Consider the following 20,639-nt stretch of genomic DNA (forward strand, 5'->3'; position numbering starts at 1 on the left):
TTTTGGCTCTATACCCCACATCTCTCATCTCTTTAGATACATGCTAGACTACACATTTAATTTGTTTCTGTCCCCAAATAAATAAACTATAAATTCTGGTGATAATTCTTGTTATAATAATTAACAGTTATAGTTGATGAGGATAAAAATATTTGAAAAAAGAATTCATTTTGTTTCTTCTCAATGTCTAAGGAGAAAAAGAGGCTCCACCTCTACTACAATTGCATCCTATTTTTTTCTACCTGTTTCTACCTTTGAGTGAACGGCCATTCAATTTCTTTTCAATATTGTTAATTTCGATACTACAAATGTAATGCTAATTCCCTCAAACTTGCATGTAAACATGTGGATTTTACTATGATTTTCAAGTGTTGATCCCACTTCATTGCCATCAAATTGGCAAGGTAGTCCAGGGTTCTGCATGAAGCCTGATGTTATCTTAAAATTATAGAAAATATAAATCAACTGAAGAAAATTACAAGTTTATTGGGTATAAAATAGTAGAACAAAGTTGGCAGTTTTCCAATTCTGCCTACCTATATGTAAGTAAAATATGCGCAAATGTGGTTAAATCAGGACGTATTTTAGAGTAGATTTAAACCTCCTGGCAGGCATAACAGTTGAAAGGGGTGGGGTGGGGGGACAAAGATACTGTAAATGCCTAAAGCACAAGTTACTAAATGCTTTAGTCTTCTGTGAGAACAGCAAAAGGAAATCAGTGTGGTTTCCACAGAGATGTGGGAACATGATGGTTCAGTGATCTCAGTGTGGATTAATAATTTAAAAGCAATTTCCTATCATTCTGAGTATATTTCTGTTTCTGTGTGTGTGTAAAATCAATAGGCACTTTTCTAGAACTCAGTATTTCTCTTCACATTCATCAGATACTGATATATTTCAGCATTAGGTAGCAGAGCAGTGTAACTGCTATCAAAAGGGTAGTCATTACTACATACCTTTTTGAAATACCACAGATTCTTCTAAACATCTATGAGCTAAACTGCTTTTGTTTGTAACGAAAAAATATATTTGCATACATTTTAAAAGATGTTTAAAATGGCACCGACTCTATAAACACGAAGCAACTAATTTGATGGGAAACAATTAGAATCAATTTACAAGCCTAATAGATTTAGAGCTTACTTTATAACTCCTATTGCAAATATATGATGGTTACTTGTGTCCATCTCTATTACTTCCATGTTGTGGGAGCAAGGAAGCATGCCTTCTCTGTCACAGCTCCTGCCCTCTGGAATAGCATCCGCCCCGAGATACGCATGGCACCTATTAGCTTAGGATTCCGGAAGGCTCTTAAAACCTGGCTCTCTTCCCAGGACTAGGTTAGATTGTGGAGCTCCTATTGTGTCTTTGATTGTTATAGCTGTTTTGTTTTGGTTTTTTGTCCAAGCTGTTCTGTTTTGCTGTTCTGTTTTTAGCTGTTTTAATTCTGATATGTTGTAAGCCACCCAGAGTCTTTTGGAGTAGGCAGACATAATAAATTTAATAAATGAAGGTGATGATGATATCCTTCCTCCACTGGTTTTCCTCATAATTAAAATTTTGACTGAAAACTCCTTTGGGAATAGGAAATGATCTTTTTATATAAATTGTGTATGTGTGTGTTTATGCATCATGAATCCTGATGGTACTATAGAAAAAATATGTAATAATTTGGAAGAAAGGAACTAAATGATCTGATTGTATATAATTATAATAAAAATACAATTGTTTAGTAAGTGACTACAGAGGATTTACTTGTTTTACTTAGTCATTGCTGCTTAGTTCATCAAATTCCTTAGCAGAATGGGAAAAAAATTAAGTACTGTAAATTTCTTTTAATTTATTCAGAAGCTACTCTTGAAATTTAATATAAACTTCTTAAATATATATAGGTAGTCCTCAGTTAATGACCATTCGTTCAGTGACCATTTGAAGTCACAACAACGCTGAACAAGGAGACTTATGGCCAGTCCTAGAAGTTGCGGTCACTGCAGTGTCCCCATGATCACAATTTGGGTGCTTGGCAACCGACTTGAAATTATGATGGTTGCAGCATCTAGCAGTCATGTGATTGCCATTTGTGTCAAGCAAAGTCAAGGGGAAGCTGGCAGGAGGTCACAATTGGTGGTCACATGACGTTGCGCCTAATGACCATGTGGGATTCACCAAACAACCACAACTGGAACTATTGGAAAAGCTGTCTTAAGTTGGCGTGGTCACGTAATATCGCACTTTAATACTGCATTGCTTAGCAATGGAGTTCCCAATCCCAATTATCGCCATTAACCAAGGACTACAAATACTTCATAAAGATACACTGTCAACAATTCTAAGAAATCTGAAATAAACCGGCACTTAAAAGCAGAGACATCAGCAAAGACACTAAGGTAATACCTTTGTGAGTGCTGTAAAGGGCTGCAAATGTCACCATAAAGAAGGTAGTGGAGTATTTCCCAGCATTAACCAGATGGGGAAAGGCCCGCTTAGTATCACGGTATCGGCGCAGGCACTGGACGAATCTCAGCCAAGCAGGAATGCACTGAACAACTGCACGCACACCATAAGCATAGTTGTTGCAAATATCATTTCCTATAAAAAAGACACCTTTCAACAGGCAAGAAATCTCTAAGAAAATGGTCTTGTGAGTTGCAGATAAATAATTCCAGTTAAGATTCAACAATACAAATCAAATACTTTAAAGAATCCAGGCACACATAATATATATGTATTCACAGATAAGGGAATCTTGGAAAATGAAAACTTAGCAAACAAAAACCATTCTTTATTTCTACCACCCCACCCCCAGTAAAAGAGACACTGAATATGTATAATAAATGTGATTGTATGGCTTCACTGAATAAATAAAGGTCAAATTCGTCTTAAATATATAGTACACACCAATCTATATGGCAGTTACCAAATCTCCTCTCACTGACATACCTGGATCTTCCAGCAACACATCTTTAGCTTTCCACTGGAGCTCAAAGCTATAGAAACAAATCATGTATTCGAGGTCCATAAGTATTACAGCCAGACTATTAAGCTGGTCAGCGAGCCAGAAATCTGCAAAACCCACCTTGTGGAAGGGGGCAGTGAATACCCGGAACTACAAAAAATAAGAAGGTTCAAATATAACATCGTAAAACACAGACCCAAAAAATTGAACCATTTTCTCTTAAATGATAAAACCGCATTATGGAAATTATTCTATCATTCAATATTACAAGGCAGATGTAGAAGCTAAAGGACTTCTCAGTGCAATTCTATGTAAATAGCAAGTTTATTTATTATGAGCCTGGTTCGTCCTAATGCAGAGTACACAACAACCAGATGCCCTAGTTAGTTTGAACTTAAACTCCCACTAGTCTCAGTATGTATGGCCAAAGATATTGGACTGAGGGAGGTGAAGTACATAACTTTTAAAGTGCTTTGATCATCTCCACTGTTATACTTCACTATTATAAATGACAAAAATAAAAAGTATGGGAAGTTTGCAGATTGTGTTGGACTGGGAATTTGTATTCAAATCTTGCTTTACATTTACAGTATCATAATAGGCATTCAAATTAAAACTGCATTATAATTAAGAGTTTTGTCATTAATTTCAGTGGGGAAATGGTTTAGTAGCACTACAGCATTAGTTGACATTAACAATTTTATAGAATTCTGTAACGAATTATAAAATATTTTTAAGTTGTCTATCTTTAAGCATCGAGTGTAGGAAAACTGTTTGGCACTAAGGACCACAGCTGTGGAAATGTTTGCTTTCACACACTTCTGCAACCATAATGGAGGAAATAGTAAAAACAGATGCTTCTCCATCTCAGTCCATTCTGCCTTCAGCTATGTGCTTCTCAAACTAGGCCATTTCATGCTCCATTTATCTTGGATTATAGCTCTTCCTGCATGGTTAGTTAGAACATCAACATCCAAATGCTAAAATGGCAACACCAAGATCTATACAACACAAACAAGCATATGTCTTTTAGATTCCTCCACTCAAAAATTAAACACATTTTGCCAAAATGTAATTATGAAGAACTTTATTCAGAAATATATATACTGTTGCAGCATCCCTGCAGTCACATGATCACGATTTGGGAGCTTGGCAGCTGGTTCACATTTACAACCATTGCAGCATCCCACGGGCACATGATCACCATTTTTGACCTTCCCAGCCAAGTTCTGGCAAGCAAAATCATGCAGGGAACCACATGATTTGCTTAACGAACATGCAGTTCACTTAATGACCATGTGATTTGCTTAACCATTACTGCAAAAATGGTCATAAAATCAGGTCAGATTCACTTAATTAACACTTTGCTTAGCGACTGAAATTCTGGTCCCAATTGTGGTCATTAACAAGGACTACCTGTACATTCATTTACAGTTTAGGCTACATTGTACCATCATTTTGAACTTTGTAACTGTAAAGAACTGATGATTTCATAAACCATTTTTCTCCTCCTTCAATCTTCTCCCCTTCTATCCATTATATACTGTTTTGCTGAGAGGCAGTTGCATTAAATTTCAGTTCCCCACCAATTTCAAATGGTCAATCTCAGTCCAAATGTTAGTTAACAATGTTATGGACATTAAGCTAGAGTTCAGTGATTCAGTTTTAACAATGAATTTCGCTCCTTCAAGGAGCTGAGTCAAATCCTACAAGGGAATGCGTGAGCAAAACAACACTTTCAGGGCTGGAAGTATAGGATACAATGGAATGGAAAGGAGTTCTTCAGCTACTACACTTGCAGCAGCAATGAGAAGTCATACCTATTACAGGCGTTCAGTGTGTTGGATACAAGAACAAAATACAATTGTTACATTTTTATGATCAAGACAAGATTACTCAAAGAGTAACACTGCCACTGAGATGGTTATGAAAGTGCCAGTGTACACTGAAATCATTTTACAAGTGTCAGAGTTTTTCCACTAAAGAGTTCAATAGGTAAAACAGAAGAATTCACAATACATATGATCAGCCATATCTAAAATTATACTTATTTCTGCAATGGTGATAGAACTACTATACAGCAAGTCCCTGGTTTAAGAACAAGTTCTGTTCCTAAATCTGTTCTTAAGTCAAATTTGTATATAAGTCAGAACAGTTATTTAGCAGCAGTTAGTCAAATGTTTGTCTTAGTATATAGTATATATTTTACCTTTCTATGCACATAAAACACTTAAAAAACACTTCCAAATATACTAAAATATCTTAAACATAATAATACACAAAGTACTATTGTGTATTTAATCTGAAATATTGTACTTAACTTGAATTTTTAATATAATAGTCTTCATAGAAGTCCATTCTTACCTAGGAATCGTCTATAATCTGGGACATTCTTAAACTGGGAACCTGCTGTATTCCCAAAAATGTAATGATTTTGCTATCAAAGACATGGTTGTAGTATCTTCAGTCACAAATGTTCTAACTCTGTCAACTCAGCATTTGCTGTTCTAAATACCCATACCAAGTTTAATGTACAAACTGCCTGTGGATAAGCAATGCAGGTAGCCCACATAACTAAATTTGAGAATAATTAATTATAATAGTTTTGATAGGAAGAGTGGTGAGACAGTCAGTTGTTGATGGATATTAATCAGATCTCGACTTACCAAGAGTTTAAGCAGCCAAAATCGAGATTTGTAGTAAAAGGTTTTTGTAGGATTGATAAGGAACAGCAGCATAAATCCATACAAGATAAGTGGGTTTGCCTGCATAGGAAATCCAGTGCTATCTCCATATATACATGCCAGCAGACTCAGACACCATAGCGTTCCAAGGAATCCAGCAATCTAGTAGGATTAAATTTTTAAAATAATGCAAAATTAGCTTTAAGTGCAGATAAGGCAGAACACAATATATACAAGGAATATATTACTGCAATATTACATTACTGTAAAAGGTTATTAATTTATTTCCAGCTCCAACTTTGATTTTAAGTTTTAAAGTCCTATGTCACTTAGGACCAACTTATCTGGTAAATATGTCTTCAACCATCCATACCAACCCAACACACTGAATAACAATTCTCATTCCTCCACTTAAGCTTCAGTGGGTAGGTGCAAGATATTTTAGATTATAGTAGTATGTGTACCTATGGAATGCCTTCCAAGAAAGTATCAGCTCATTTCACTGCTGTTGATACAAAGTCCTTTTTAAAAAAGAATTTTAATGGGAATCAAAAAGCTGTATTATGCTATTCTCCTGTATTGCTTATGATTTTATGTGCTTCTATTGTCTGGTACATTTTGATGTATGTAAATGTTTTACTAAGATTAGTGAATTGTTTTAAGACTATTTCCAAAACAGAAAGGTAGGACAATTATAACATTTCAGTCATAGCCAATATTTAGACCATAGCATTATCTAACACAGAAACTTCTATGGGTAGAATCCTGTGGCCATGCTGAATTACCTAGTCAGTATGGCCAAAGATGAGAGATACTTCTATTTTAAAGAAAAATCTCATCTAATAATAATTAATCCTAATAATTAAAACAGACAAGATAATTAGTAAGCTAAATATAGTAAAGGTAAAGGTTTCCCTTGACATGAAGTCCAGTCGTATCCGACGATAGGGGGCGGTGCTCATCTCTGTTTCAAAGCCGAAGAGCCGGCATTTGTCCGTAGACACTTCCGTGGTCATGTGGCCGGCATGACTAAACGGAAGGCCGTTACCTGCCCGCCGAAGCGGTACCTATTAATCTACTCACATTTACATGTTTTCGAACTGCTAGGTTGGCATTCTTACTTACACTTAATTTTTAACAGTACATTTTTTTTTGCTCCGAGTACCCTGTATACTTTTGCTGGAAACCAGTGCAACGGAATTTATGAGGTCCTGCTTTTCAAAATAAGTACAGGGGCATGTAATTTTGATAAAATTAACCATAATGAGCTTGTGTCTTGTTCATTATATTGCAGCTCTAGTCTAGTAAACAGATACTCAAAAATACTGGAATAAGTTAATTTTTCTTCTCTAACCAGATCAGTGTTTGACAGTCATACTTTTTAACTTGGACATTTGTGATTTCAAAAGATGGAAATTTTAATGAATTGGAACAAGTTGCTCAAGATTTTCAACTTATTAGTTTATCCCATGACTGGAAGTATATATATTTACTGTGAACCGCCCAGGGTCCCCCATGTGGGGGACGATGGGCGGTGATAAAAATATGATAAATAAATAAATAAATAAAAAATATTTCTCAGTTCTTCCCAATCCCTATCCCCATCGGATGCAGAAGATGGGACGAATCTGAAGCATATTAATAATAAGGTGGATGGTAGAGAGATTTCAATACCAAATTTCATGTTATAGTAACCTCGAGGTTGGATTACTGTAGTATGTTATGCTTTTGGGGGGTGGGGGGTTTCAACTGTGTCCAATTCTCAGTGACTGCCTGGACAAGTCCCTGAAGTTTTCTTGGCAAGGTTTTTTGGAAGTGGTTTGCCATTGCCTCCTTCCCAGGGCTGAGAGTGTGTGACTGGCCCAAGGTCACCCGGCCAGTTTTGTGCCTAAGGCAGGACTAGAACTCCTGGTCTCCCAGTTTTTAGCCTGATGTCTTAACCACTACACCAAACTGGCTCCCACATGTCATGCATGTCTCTACCTAAAAAGATATTCTACAAGTTTCAACTAATACAGAATTTGGCAGCTATGCAGACTCTAATTGGAAATAATTACATTGGCTGCCTATACATTTTGAGTTGCTGTTGCTTATGTTTATACTTCTAAACAGCTTGAAACCAAAGCTGGTTTATAATGTTTCATATTGTTTTTAGTTGACTGATATGTTGCTATTTTATCTCTCTCAAATTTAATTTTATGTATATATTTTATTGTTGATATAATTCTACTTTTCTACATTACCCTGGAACACATATTTTGTGGATGAAGAAAGAATTATTTATTGATTGATAATTTTAATTTATAAGGTCACTCAGATTCATCCTAAATTGGGTGGCCTTATAAACATAATTATAAATACATTTAAATAAATACATTAACATGACACATAATAAACACTGCAAGAGGAATATGCTTGGCAGACTCCCAAACAAAGCAAACATACCTGAAGATGTTCTGTATTATGCAATGTAATATATTTGTACACATTAAATCTTAAATGCTACCTATTCAATAAGCCATTCAAATGCAACACTAGTGCTGTAATTACTAAAATTACATAATATCCACCCATCAAGCAATGCTGCAATGCTATGCAAAGAACAGAAAAAGTGTAAAAAGCAATAAGCAGAAGAATGAGGCAGGAAAAAAGAGAAAAGTCAATCAAATTAAACCTAATTTACACCACACTATTTGCTATACCTCTCCATATCCTTCTATCCTTGCAAACCATCCTTGCTTCCATCATATCCATACACTGACTTATACATTGCCTTTTGTTCTTTAAATTTTTCATCTCTCTTTTCCTGAGCATCTCATCTCATAATTGCTACCTTAACTGCAAGATTTCAATTTCCAGCATGAATTACATTATTTTTAAAATCATATTTATACACCCTGAACATGTATTATAAGATTTTAGAATATCCTCTAAAGATTTCACTTGCTATGAAGTAGTAGATTGTAGTCTGGGGACCCTAAGTTTGTAAAATAAAGACATATTCCTCCCCTCTCCCCCCAGAAAAGCTTAACAAGGAGTTGTGAGTGTATTGTATTGAAACATTAGGCATGGAGGAAAAGAAACTGGGAGATGGGGAAGATGGAGGAGAAATTGACCTACTGAAGTAATTAAAAATAAGTGGCACATACAGCACTGGAAGAGCATGAGGGTGGCGAGAGACGTAATGGATGAAGTGCAGTCACAAAGCTTCTTTCCTGTATTATACTGGGATATTTTAGGACAAATAAGTGTCCTCTTCCCCTAAATACTCAGAAGTTATATAGCTACATAATGTATCATTTGAGGAACAGATCACCAGAGTCTAAAACTGAGCCATGTAGCATTACAGTACATACCACAGCAAGGGAATGCTTTGGGAAGCATGGAAAAGAAACGAGATATATTCCTCTCCATTTTGAAAAGAATTATTTTGTTGTACTTCCCTCTTCTTATAAATCTAATGCAAGTAACACACTTATGACTGCTTAATGGGTAAGTTCAGTTGCTTTTCAAATGAGCTAATATAAAAAATAGTGCCTTATTACTCATCCAAACATGTTTCTAATGCAAAGTTTCCAGAATTTCTAAGTCTTTATGATAAAATAAACACACCCTTGAACAAGTATACTTGGGAACAAGTATACTTCCCCACTATAAACATATGTCTGGTTAGTAGAAGCTTTATTTATTAATCAAATTTATCACCGCCCATCTCCCAAAAGGGACTCTGGACGGTTTACAATAAAACATAAATAAAAATATAAAACTATAAAGCACTATAATACATAATACAACAAATATAATAAAAACCTCAATGGCTGAATGTTCTTTATGATTTGCAGGCAGAGCTGGGTCCTGCTAAGAAACTAACCATCCCCAAGAATGGCTACTCTCCCTCCCGCCCCAGGCATGATAACAGAACCAGGTCTTTAGCTGTTTCCTAAAGTCCAGGAGAGAGGGAGCCAATCTCACTTCTGGGGGAAGGATATTCCAAAGGGCAGGTGCTATTGCAGAGAAGGCCCACCTCCTGGACCCCACCAGATGGAATTCTCTTGCAGACGGGGTCCATAGCATGCCCCCTCTGCACAACCGGGTGGGACGGGTTGATGTGATGGGGAGGAGACGGTCCCTTAGGTAACCTGGACCCATGCCATATAGGGCTTTAAAGGTGATAACCAACACCTTGAATTGGACCCGGAAGCATATTGGCAACCAATGCAGCTCGCGGAGCAAAGGAGTGACATGTGCTGATCTTGGGAAACCCAAGATCGCCCGCGCAGCTGCATTTTGCACCAGCTGTAGCTTCCGGATACTCTTCAAGGGTAGCCCCATGTAGAGCGCGTTGCAGTAGTCTATATGGGAGATAACCAGGGCATGAGTGACCGTTCGAAGGGCCTCTCACTCCAGAAAGGGGTGTAACTGGCGCATAACACGAAGTTGCACAAAGGACCTCCTAGCCACGGCTGCCACCTGCTCGAGCAGGAGCTGTGAGTCCAGGAGGACCCCCAAGTTATGCACTGGGTCTGTCTGGGGCAGTGCAACCCCATCCAGAACTAAAGATGACAATTTCCCAGAAATTGAGGAGCCATTAATCCACAGCCACTCTGTCTTCCCCAGGTTCAGCCGCAACCTGTTGCCCCCATTCAGGCCCCCACAGCCCCCAGGCACTCAGAAAAGGTGGCCACAGCATCACTTACTTCACCCGGGATGGAGATGTATAATTGGGTATCATCTGCATATTGATGATACCTCACCCCGTAGTGACGGATGATCTTGCCCTGTGGTTTCATGGAGATGTTAAAAAGGAGCGGAGAGAGTACCGAACCCTGCGGCACCCCACAAAGGAGGGGCCGCGGGCCGGATCTCTCACTCCCTATCAACACTGACTGGGACCGACCCTGGAGGAAGGAGGTGAACCAGCGCAGAACCATGCCGGCCACCCTCAATTTTACAATTTACAATTAACCTGGCATAGAATAGCAAATGTTGCCTGCATCTGTAGTAAAAGAGGCCGTACTTTTAAATTTCAAAAATGGTTACCTAGGCATATTCCTGATAAAGCAGAGGAAGTACATACCTATGATACTTATTTTAAAGAAAATATAACATTATTATTTAGCTTCAACAATTTCTTCTTGTCTAGGCTACAGTTTTATCAGATAAAAATGAGCAAGTGTATTCTATTACCTACTAAGGCATTTCAGCCTTCCTCAAATTATAGAACTTACCTCAAAAAGATGCTGATGGGACAAATTACTGCGGGGATTGAGTTCAAAGATAAGAACATGATTCACTCCAGCTTGCCTCCAGCCGTATGTGTTAATGCCAAGGAGAAAAAGGAATTCTATCAGAAGAAAACCACCTCGATAGATTCTTATCAGTGGCCACACATTCGATCTGTTCATTTTAAACACACCTATCAAGTAAAAGACTCAAATCAAACATATACAAAATGGACAACCTATCAGAGCTATCTAAGCAACTCTTTCTTTATAACAAAGGACATATTCCTTCCCCTATACTTAAAGTATCAATAACATGTAAAACCTGAAGCTACTGAAATCATTTCTCAATGCCTAGAATTCTAATACTGAGCAGCCTAAGAAAAAGTATTAAAATTTGATGCCAGAAAATCCAGATACTGCAATGATCTTTAAAAGGCACACCTGCTTAATTTCAACCTATTCAGCAATTATATTCCTTTTCTGATCAGGGCAGAGAACCTGCTTTCCCCCTTATTTGCTGAACTACACTTCCCAGCAGCCTGGCCCAACATGTGAAATTGTAATGAATGCTGGGAATTATATTTCAGCAACTTATGGAAAGTTTCAGCAGGTAGTAACGCCTGGCTGATCTTGTCTGGATTTAGAAGGTAAGTAGGGGCAGGCCTTGGTACCAGGATGAGAAACCACTAGGGAATAACAGGGTGATAGTAATGGCAAACTACTTCCATGCTGTTGGAAGAAACCTGCATAGTTGTGTCCATGGAGTCCCCAGGAGGTACTTGAGGGCATCTTTACCTTTTAACATTTGATGCAAAGGCCACAGACTCCTTGGCCATGTTTATACTGAGCAAGTTTCATTACCCTGGTGGAAACGTGAAGGTGACTCACACATGGCTCCCCATTTCAATTTACTACAATATAGAGTCCTAACTGCCATGCAAGAACAAAATTCTTAATATGGCCATTTCAACAGAACTACCAGCACTAGCACGAGGGTATGAAAGTTCTTTCCCTTTAACATTCGCTAGTAGTTGATTCTGAGAAGCATGCTACCTTTGAAGCTGGAGATTCCATACAGTCCACATGATCAGTTGCTATGGATATAATCTATCCCCTTTTAAAGCCAACCAAGATAATGCCTATCACCATCTTATGGCAGTAAATCACACCTGCATTATGCAAAATACTCCCTTTTCTACCTTGAATGCCTTAATAATCTGTTTTCTTTGATGACCTCTAGTTGTAGCATTATGAGAGGGGAATGCATTTACTTATCTTATTTATATACCACCATATTCCATATGAACTCATTGCCATCAATAATAATAACATTGTTTTAAAAATATTAGGCATGCTGATGATAGATCTTAACTAAATTTCCCCAATTTATTTACTTAGCGTATTAATAATTTAATCACAAAACTTCATATAATGTACAAAATAATTTAATGATTGCAGTTTTTTAGGTGAAGGCTAGCATATGGATTGTTCAACAAAACATGTACTGAAGTAAAACAAATTGAAGCAATACAGGAGGGACAACTGACAATGTGAATCTATTAGGAGCAAAAAAAAAAGGATTAAAAGAGAGCATGATCTTGGAAAAATCTAAGAAAAATTATTTTAAAAATTTCTCAGAAAACAAACACATAGCCTTACATAACAAGTAAAGCAAGGCAAAATGTTTGGGATAATAGTTAAAATTGCTATTCTGGGAAGAGACGGTTTTGCTTTTGTCAGCTGGCAGTGACTATGTGCCTTATAGTTCCTGAAATATCTGAAGTAAGGATATAATGGATAACTTGATAACTGTGCTAAAACTACTCTGGCAATTTTGGACAATTTCCAGAAAGTCATGTGTGATAATGCAATCTAGTAGGCAATCTGGAACATGCCAAATATTTGGCCTAATTCCTATCACTATCAGCCTTCATGGCCCATAGCAAGAGGTTATGTTATTCAAAACATCTAGAGGACACCAGGATGTTTAGTGAATAATTTTGTGGCATTCATCTAAATTGGGATGTTCTGTAGTGTCTGAGTAACAGTTCAACATTAAAAGTGTTCTGTGCCGAATAACTCACTTGCTCTTTGAGGAAAACTGAAAATGAAAAAAATGAAAACTTCCAGAACCCTATTCCACAACTGACAGGTTAGCTCAACATGTTACATGGTGCTACAATTTATACAGCAGACTTCTAAGATATGTGCATCTAAAATTCCAGAGGGTACATGCTCCAAACTGCATATGTTTAGCAAGAATTTCTATTTTGCATGAAACATGAATATGTAACTCACAGAGTAATGTACACACAAACTGAGGAGCTTCCCACGGCTTTCTTTTGCTTTACTTTTCACAGCAATCCCAAAAGGTAAAGAATTCCTGACTATCCTACAGTATGCTTTAGCCTAATTCTTAAAATTTGGGTTATAACTGCAACATACATCTTGCCAGAAATAGTATTTTGTATCCTAAGTAGGATAACATGAGCATAGTGGAATATGCTTAATAAAACTACTCTTGAAACTTTGTGGAAACTATATTTTGTAATTAATGTAAATGCTAATTGTTCTAGATTCATTTATTCTATGAATTCATTTTTTAAAAAAATGTAATCTATTTTATTTTATTTTATTTTATTTTTTCTTATCTATGCTTTCTTTGTAATAGATCCGATTTAAAATTTGCTTCTGAACAAACATTCACAGGATTTCCATCTAAATGGTAAGAACCATAGAGTTTTCATTCAGAACAAATGGTGCAGGACTACTACTTCTTCTACTTCTTTACTTGGTTTTCAAGAGAATGTAGAAGAATATACTTAGGAGTGTTACTCCTGCTGCTGTTTCCCTTTATAGGCTACTTTTATTTCTTCATGAGCCTCTGAAAAACAGTATTTCTATTCTTCTCAGTTTTTAAAAAGCAGGTATAAGTGAGAAGACTGCTAAACAGCTGAATTAATTAGTGCCATTTAGATTTCTCATGACTGGCATCAGCTGTCCCTTGAACCATTTAATACTACTTCAGTCTGAAAATTTTAAACAGTAGTAAGAAATAATTGATCTTCTGTATATCTTTAGATCTCCAATGTTGTCAAGTACCTTAAATTATGACTCCTTGAAAGAAAAATGAACATAATTCTAGCCTTGGAAAGATAAGGAATATTCAGAATGTTCAGCATGAGTATTTTAAGTATGGTGATGATTATAAATTAGTAAGTACAAAAGAACTGAGAACACTTCAAATTCTCTTCTAATGAGCCTCTCTGAGTACAGTTACATAGTGGCAGACCTAAGTAGCAATTTGGCACAAGGAACACACTATCTCCTCTCAACTCCTTAACCAAAATATGGAAGGTAATCTCATGATAGAAAAATAAATCAAGAAGACCAAAAAGGCAAAGCATAAAATGGATAATTTCAAATATTTTTACATATAGTGAATGCCAGGTTATGACACAAAGACAACATTCTTATATATCTTATATATGATAATGATTTAGAACAGATGCTCAGAAAATCAAAAGGGAAGCAATTCTGTTACAAATCCTACATGGTCACATCAAGATCTAATGCTAGATACAAATATTTTTAAAATGAATGGGAATGACTACACTCACAAGAAATGAGAAACAGAAATGGGAAATTCCCAGAGATGTATAACACAGTCACATTTGATTTCAAAATGGGAACAAGATCCCAAAACTCTGGGATCAACAATGAGACAGTCAAATAAATCCAAATGCTTGCTATTTATTTGAAACTGCTAGAATGCATATTGTGTAATAGGGGGAAAAATAAGTCCCAGAGGATTCCAGCATAGCTAATAAGCAGAACCAAAGAAGCTATACATGGCCAGAAATATTCTTTTGGAAAATGGAAATTTTACTAAAATGAAGAGAGGCAAGTGGAACATATGATCTAGTCAATAACAGCAACACAGGATGTGAATAAAGGAAAAAAATACACATGCTTCAAAAATGATTCAGAAGAAGAGCTTTAGATCTTAGGCAGTATTTCTCTGCTACTCATTAAAATAGCCCATTTCCAGGTTTCTGCATAAGCTTGAAAAAAAGATGTGACTTCTTTAATAGTTATATGAATTTGAATGAGTAGATCCCTTAAAGGAGCAGCATCTTGTGGAACCCCAAATAGCAGAGGTCAGGTCTTCACCAATGGTCATAAACACTTCCCCAGAAACATTTCCAAGGCATGCACAACCCTTAAAAAGTTTTCTCTAGATATCAGATGCAGAAACTAGCAAGCACTTGGATTTTAAAGAATGAAAATGTACCAAAGAAAAATCATTGCAGAGAACAGTTTAAGAAAAACTGATTTAAGGCAAGGATAACTTTTTTTTTTTTTCTCACAATGCTGGTGAATAAGAACAGCTATCTTCAAAATAAAATGAGAAATTTCAAGAATTATGAAAAAATAAACAAAACTCATATGAAAAATATTATTTTAAAGTTGTACTAAGTTTATAAAGTTATAAGGCTCTGTGATAGTTTAATCTGATATATTACTATTTAATTATTAAAACTAAGTGGTATATTATTTTTGGTGAAACCCTAAACCCAATGACAGCATTCACTTTATTCATGGAGGGTTGTGAAATTCATTTTAAGAGGTTACAGTATTGCAAGGTTTGAGATCCCCTGGCTTAAGACTAATTTATACTTGATGTATGAGAACAGCTGAGTGTTATCAGAGAACTCAGTTACACTGTTTCTACAGGGTCAATAATGTCTGACTGAAAAAAAGTTTATTCAAAATATCATTGTGAGTTTAATGCCTTTATTTAGATTATGAAGTGAGCTTGGCTTAAAACTCATCCTATGCTAATATTAAACCTACAAGAAAAACAGTTATCCAAAATCCTGAATCCAGACTGCAAGTAAAGTTTACTATTAAAAACTAACCTGAAAGTATGAGGGTGATATTCAGCACAATGAATATTCCACAGAACAACCCAACCCTGAAAGTAGTCCATGCTGGTGCAGGCTGCAGAGAGAACAGAGCATTGTTCATTCATTTTTAACTTCCTTATAAGATTTTAAAAGCCTTTTGCTGACATAATCAAACTTACCAATATGTAAGTTTGAGTTAAGATACAGGCAAGCCAATGACTGAATCCCTTTCTGCCAAATGAATTATCTTTTATACACCTGCTATGCTTATTAATGAAAGTTAATCTTAGACTATATATTATGAAGAAGATATGTGACTGCCTCTCCTGAATCTTACTTTTACTTTAAAAGCAACTAACTGTCCTACTAGATTGGCAAAGCAATATTGAGGAATGGGATGAAGAAGATTAATGCTTTCCTCCCAGTGTAATTTTCTCCAAGGTTTGTGTCCCAGCTGCTGTTTGTTCCAGTGAGGAAAAAATGCAGTTATCGGGGCAAACAGCAACACTCTGGCATTTTTATGGATGAAAACAAGTCCAGTTTAGGGAGACTGAAGACTTACAAATACTATAGCTGTTTACTTGTTCCAAAGTACAAATAAATGTATGAAAAGATCGAGTCATAGTTCTGCTTTGTAAAATATTGCAAAGCTATTGTATATGGATGTAAGCAACAGCAATACATAAACAGAAATGTCATAATACATAAACAGCTTTTCCTAACACCGGGGAGGGAATCAAATAGTTGAAGTCACTGACAGGCTTGTGTGGGCCTTAGCACTGTACTAGTGATACTCCATTACTATAATGATTTCTTTACAATGGAGTAACTGTAACCAACAGTCACTTCTCCTTCTATGGCAGGCTTATCCAATAACAGTGTTGAATGGGATAAGCATCAAATAATTGCTCAGTTCTAATTGACTTGAGACATCTATCATGTTTTAGTTCAGACAGTGCTATGCACAGCATTTGATGCCAAGTACTGCTGTTGATAAAACATGGCAACTGTTTAATGTCAAGAAACCATTTAGCTCTCATGACATGATTGTGTCAATGCTACTACTGAAAAACCTTTCTTGAATGGAGAAGCTGACCAGCAGCTGGAATGGTGCTAGAGCCAGCATCCAATCAAAATCAAAGCAGCAGTTGCATGATTAAGACAATGCTGATTGGGAAAGGGAAACAGCGTTGGACAAGGAATCAGGCTCAACTGGCCTCAGCAGACATCGAAAAAATCCATGGCCTGAAGGCGTATTTTATGTCTTAGAATGAATGACTGAAATCTCTAAGAATGGCTTAGCTAAATAAAACCCTCTGTGGCTCTCTGTAGCTGTTTTACAGAGCTCTTCACCTATGACTTTTCATGGGAATAAACAGCAGAGGAAAACAACAAAATAATTAACTGGAACTGGAATGAATAAAAGGACTGAGTTGAACACACATTTATTCCAGCATTCTTTCTATTCTGCCATTACACATTAATGTACTCTCTACTTCCAAGATTTTTGAAGTGAAAGTTACAAAGTGAAAAGTGAAAGTTAACTCAAGATATGAAGTGGATGCCAACTCTTCAATGAGTGTTCATCTATCAAATGAAATATAGTGAAGCACTTCTTATATTTCCATCACCTGTGCTGCCCCTAGTGGTGGGACACGTAATCGTTTCATGGCTTTCTGTCGGTCTCCATCTTCCAACTCATTGGTTACCACTGTCTAAAAAACCAAATAGATAAAAAGTTATAACTAATAATTTTTCAAAAAATTACAGAGCACACATTTATACAAGTTATGTAACAGAAAATGTAGTCATCCCATCACACACACAAGAGGCACTAAAGTTCAAAAGCTTATTTAAAAATATATCAAAAATGACTTTAGTTAATACGATTTCATAATATAAATAAAAATCTACCATATTAGCATTGAAACAACCTGGCTCATGAACACACTATTTCATTCTCCTGGAATGGGTTGATTTGAGTGTTTTCTGAGGGATTTGTTTATTTCCAGGTGGACTGGTTAGAAACAGAGGTAGTCAATAGTGGTCTGGGCAGTTCATTTCTGGAAATACTGTAACATGAACCACTGCTGGCCCATTTTGGAAGAGGAAAACACCCTTACACAATACTCTACCTCTGTTTCAGAGATGAGCTGGTTGATTTTCTTGCAAGTATAGAAAGGAGCCACTTCAACATGAGCCACTCTCCAGTCTGCACCTCGTGGTGTCTCCAGGATCTTATCATGTTTCTTCAAAATCTTACGGAACCCTGTGAAATTTAGATTCTAAAGGTAAAGATAAAACACAACCATGTTATTTTCTTGGTGTCTGTACATATTTCCCTTTTGTTTGATATCAGGGAATTGGGAAGGGTAATAAATCACCTGGAGGAAAAAATTACAAAATCTTTTCCATTTCTTTTAAAAGAAACATGTTTTACTTTTTTCTATCCATGCTAATAAAGCCAGCCTTTTTTTTTTCTTTAAAAACTAACAAAAGATCAGCTTTGAAAAATCATATATTCCCTCATAGGATATTGCTACTAGAGGAGTAACCTCATCTTGAAAATTCCATTTTTAAATTAAAGTTCCAGAGCTGCAGTTTGCCTTTAATACACATTTGGCTGTCTTTCAGTTTTATACATTATCTCAGATGCATAAAATTGATTATAGTTACTAACAGCAACTCCACACTTCATACAGACAGAAACACAAGATTAGAAAACAAGCTGACATTCCCAACTCACTGACTGATGAATACCTTTTAGAACACCTGGCATATAAAGTGCTGTTTACTGGGAATAATCATTATTGCAGGAAGTATTTAAAAAAGAAAGCAATTGGATTATCAAAAAAGCAAATAAAGAACTAAATATTAAGTATATGCCAATATTCACTTGTTTTTAACTCACTGTAGTACATGGGAATGGGTTAAAATATTGGTAGAAAAATCTGTTACGTCATCTTAAGGCTGTGGCATATCATATTGCATATTATATCGCATTTAATCACCAGATACATGGAAAAGTATAATTTATTTTGAAGGCATAATTTAATTTTGAAGATATCTGTGTCTGTGTCTGTGCATTTCTGTCTTTTTTATTTAAACTTCAAAAGTAGTACAATTAAATTTCTTTAAGAAAAGTCCTTAATAGTTTGTGACATTATATATAAACTAAATAGCAATAAAACTATATCACTGTATCACTATTATATAAAAACTATTTAGTTTTAAAAAGAAACCAAATCTGTTATATTAAAAAAACTATATGGTAAAAAGAATACACACACACACAACCAAACTAAATTTAAAAAATCAAAATAAAGAGGGAAAGAATCATATAAATAGTGGGAAAGAGGTTCCTTATAAACTAACATCCAAAAGATAATATTATTTGGAAAGTGATACCATTTAGGCTAGGTTGGTAATTTCAATTTCAATTTCAATTTCAATTCCAAAACAAAACAAAGAACAGCATCAAAATATGGTGCCTATGGGAAAGGTTACAACAGCTCGACTGAAATTATTTTCAATTAAATCATGCCTGGAGTGGTTTCATAATGGAGCTCAGTAGGATGGAAAGGCAAGGAAACAATCTGGAGATGGGAACAGGAAACCAATATATTAATGATCTATATTATCTTTAATAAGTAATTTTAATTATTCAATCTTGAAGAAACCGAGCATTCTGCCTTCCTGCTCCCATGAGAGCTATACCTTGTTCACAAGCCTAAATGGAAAAAAATGAAGTCATGATTTCAGGCATAGATTTTTCTTTCTGGGTTGAATAATTCTGATTGCTCTGGGAATAACTACAGCAAGCAAACCTTTTACTACATTATGCTGTTGAATTCTTGCCAGAATCTTTCTACTCCAACTGTAGATTTTGAGCAATAAGGAGTTAATCATAAAGAGTATTAAACTTTTGAAAAAAGTTAACTGCTTCTCAAGCAATCCATATGGTATGGAATACTACCAGACATAACTATCACAGAGCTTCTCCCCAACCTCTCTCTTCCCAGAATATGTATTTGGACACTGTTGAAAAGTTTTTCCTATTTATCAAATAACAAGGTGGTAACTAATCAGTGCCTGAGGATAAAGAACAATGTAATTATTTATATAAATGAAGGTCTATTGGTAGCAAGTCCATCTCTTTAATTCAAAGGAACTTCTAGTGTGCACTAGGGACCATATCTATCATAGGTAGGAAGAGACATTCCATTATCTGCAATGACACCATTTTCACACCCATTATAACCCAGCTCAAGGGCTTTGTGGCAATGCAAATGTCTACACCAGAATCTGGCAACCTATGGCCAAGAAGAAGCATGCAGCTTTCTTATTAAGCCTTTCTTATTATTCCAGACAGTATCTGTAAAACTAGGCAATAAATTGTTGAGAGTGCTGGAAAGCTTTTGGCCTGAGATCAGAAAAAAACACACCAGGCATTTCTACAAAAATAAACATATTTACAGAAAGCATAAAAACCTAAACAGCTTCATATCCAGATATCCTGGATAGGCACAGAAGCTTTATAAGCTCATACACGCACACACGCTCTGAGTAGGACTGGAAGGAAGGCTGTGTAAAAGGAAACTAAATAACTCCAGGCAAGTTCCTTTCACAGGCAAATCGGCAGCTTTTCCTTATATGGTCATTCTTTTCACACCCCAACCTGAGGATACTTAAGTTTAACCTGTTCACCCTGCCAGAGTGATTTGTTACCATAGTAACTTAGTGGCTTGCTCTTTGCAAAACAATCAAATACCAACATAAATAACGCTTCCAACTCTTCGTGACTTCATGGACCAGCCCACGCCAGAGCTTCCTGTCGGTCGTCAACACCCCCAGATCCCCCAGG

The 20,639-nt window shown here is 36.1% G+C and overlaps 1 protein-coding gene across 1 annotated transcript in view; it reads right to left on the bottom strand.

Moving 5' to 3' along the window:
* The window catches only part of XPR1 (xenotropic and polytropic retrovirus receptor 1), a 115,600-nt gene that overhangs the window by 29,259 nt on the left and 65,702 nt on the right, over positions 1–20,639 (bottom strand). The window contains exons 5-11 of the mRNA XM_063298456.1: positions 17,911–18,060; positions 17,407–17,490; positions 15,788–15,869; positions 10,869–11,056; positions 5,623–5,802; positions 2,941–3,106; positions 2,395–2,589 (exon numbers count right to left, since the gene is read on the bottom strand). Coding sequence (XP_063154526.1) covers positions 2,395–2,589; positions 2,941–3,106; positions 5,623–5,802; positions 10,869–11,056; positions 15,788–15,869; positions 17,407–17,490; positions 17,911–18,060 — 1,045 coding nt within the window. The remainder of the gene's footprint in view (positions 1–2,394; positions 2,590–2,940; positions 3,107–5,622; positions 5,803–10,868; positions 11,057–15,787; positions 15,870–17,406; positions 17,491–17,910; positions 18,061–20,639) is intronic.

The sequence above is a fragment of the Candoia aspera genome, chromosome 3 (assembly GCF_035149785.1).
Source record: "Candoia aspera isolate rCanAsp1 chromosome 3, rCanAsp1.hap2, whole genome shotgun sequence".
In the NCBI taxonomy this organism is placed as follows: Eukaryota; Metazoa; Chordata; class Lepidosauria; order Squamata; family Boidae; genus Candoia; species Candoia aspera.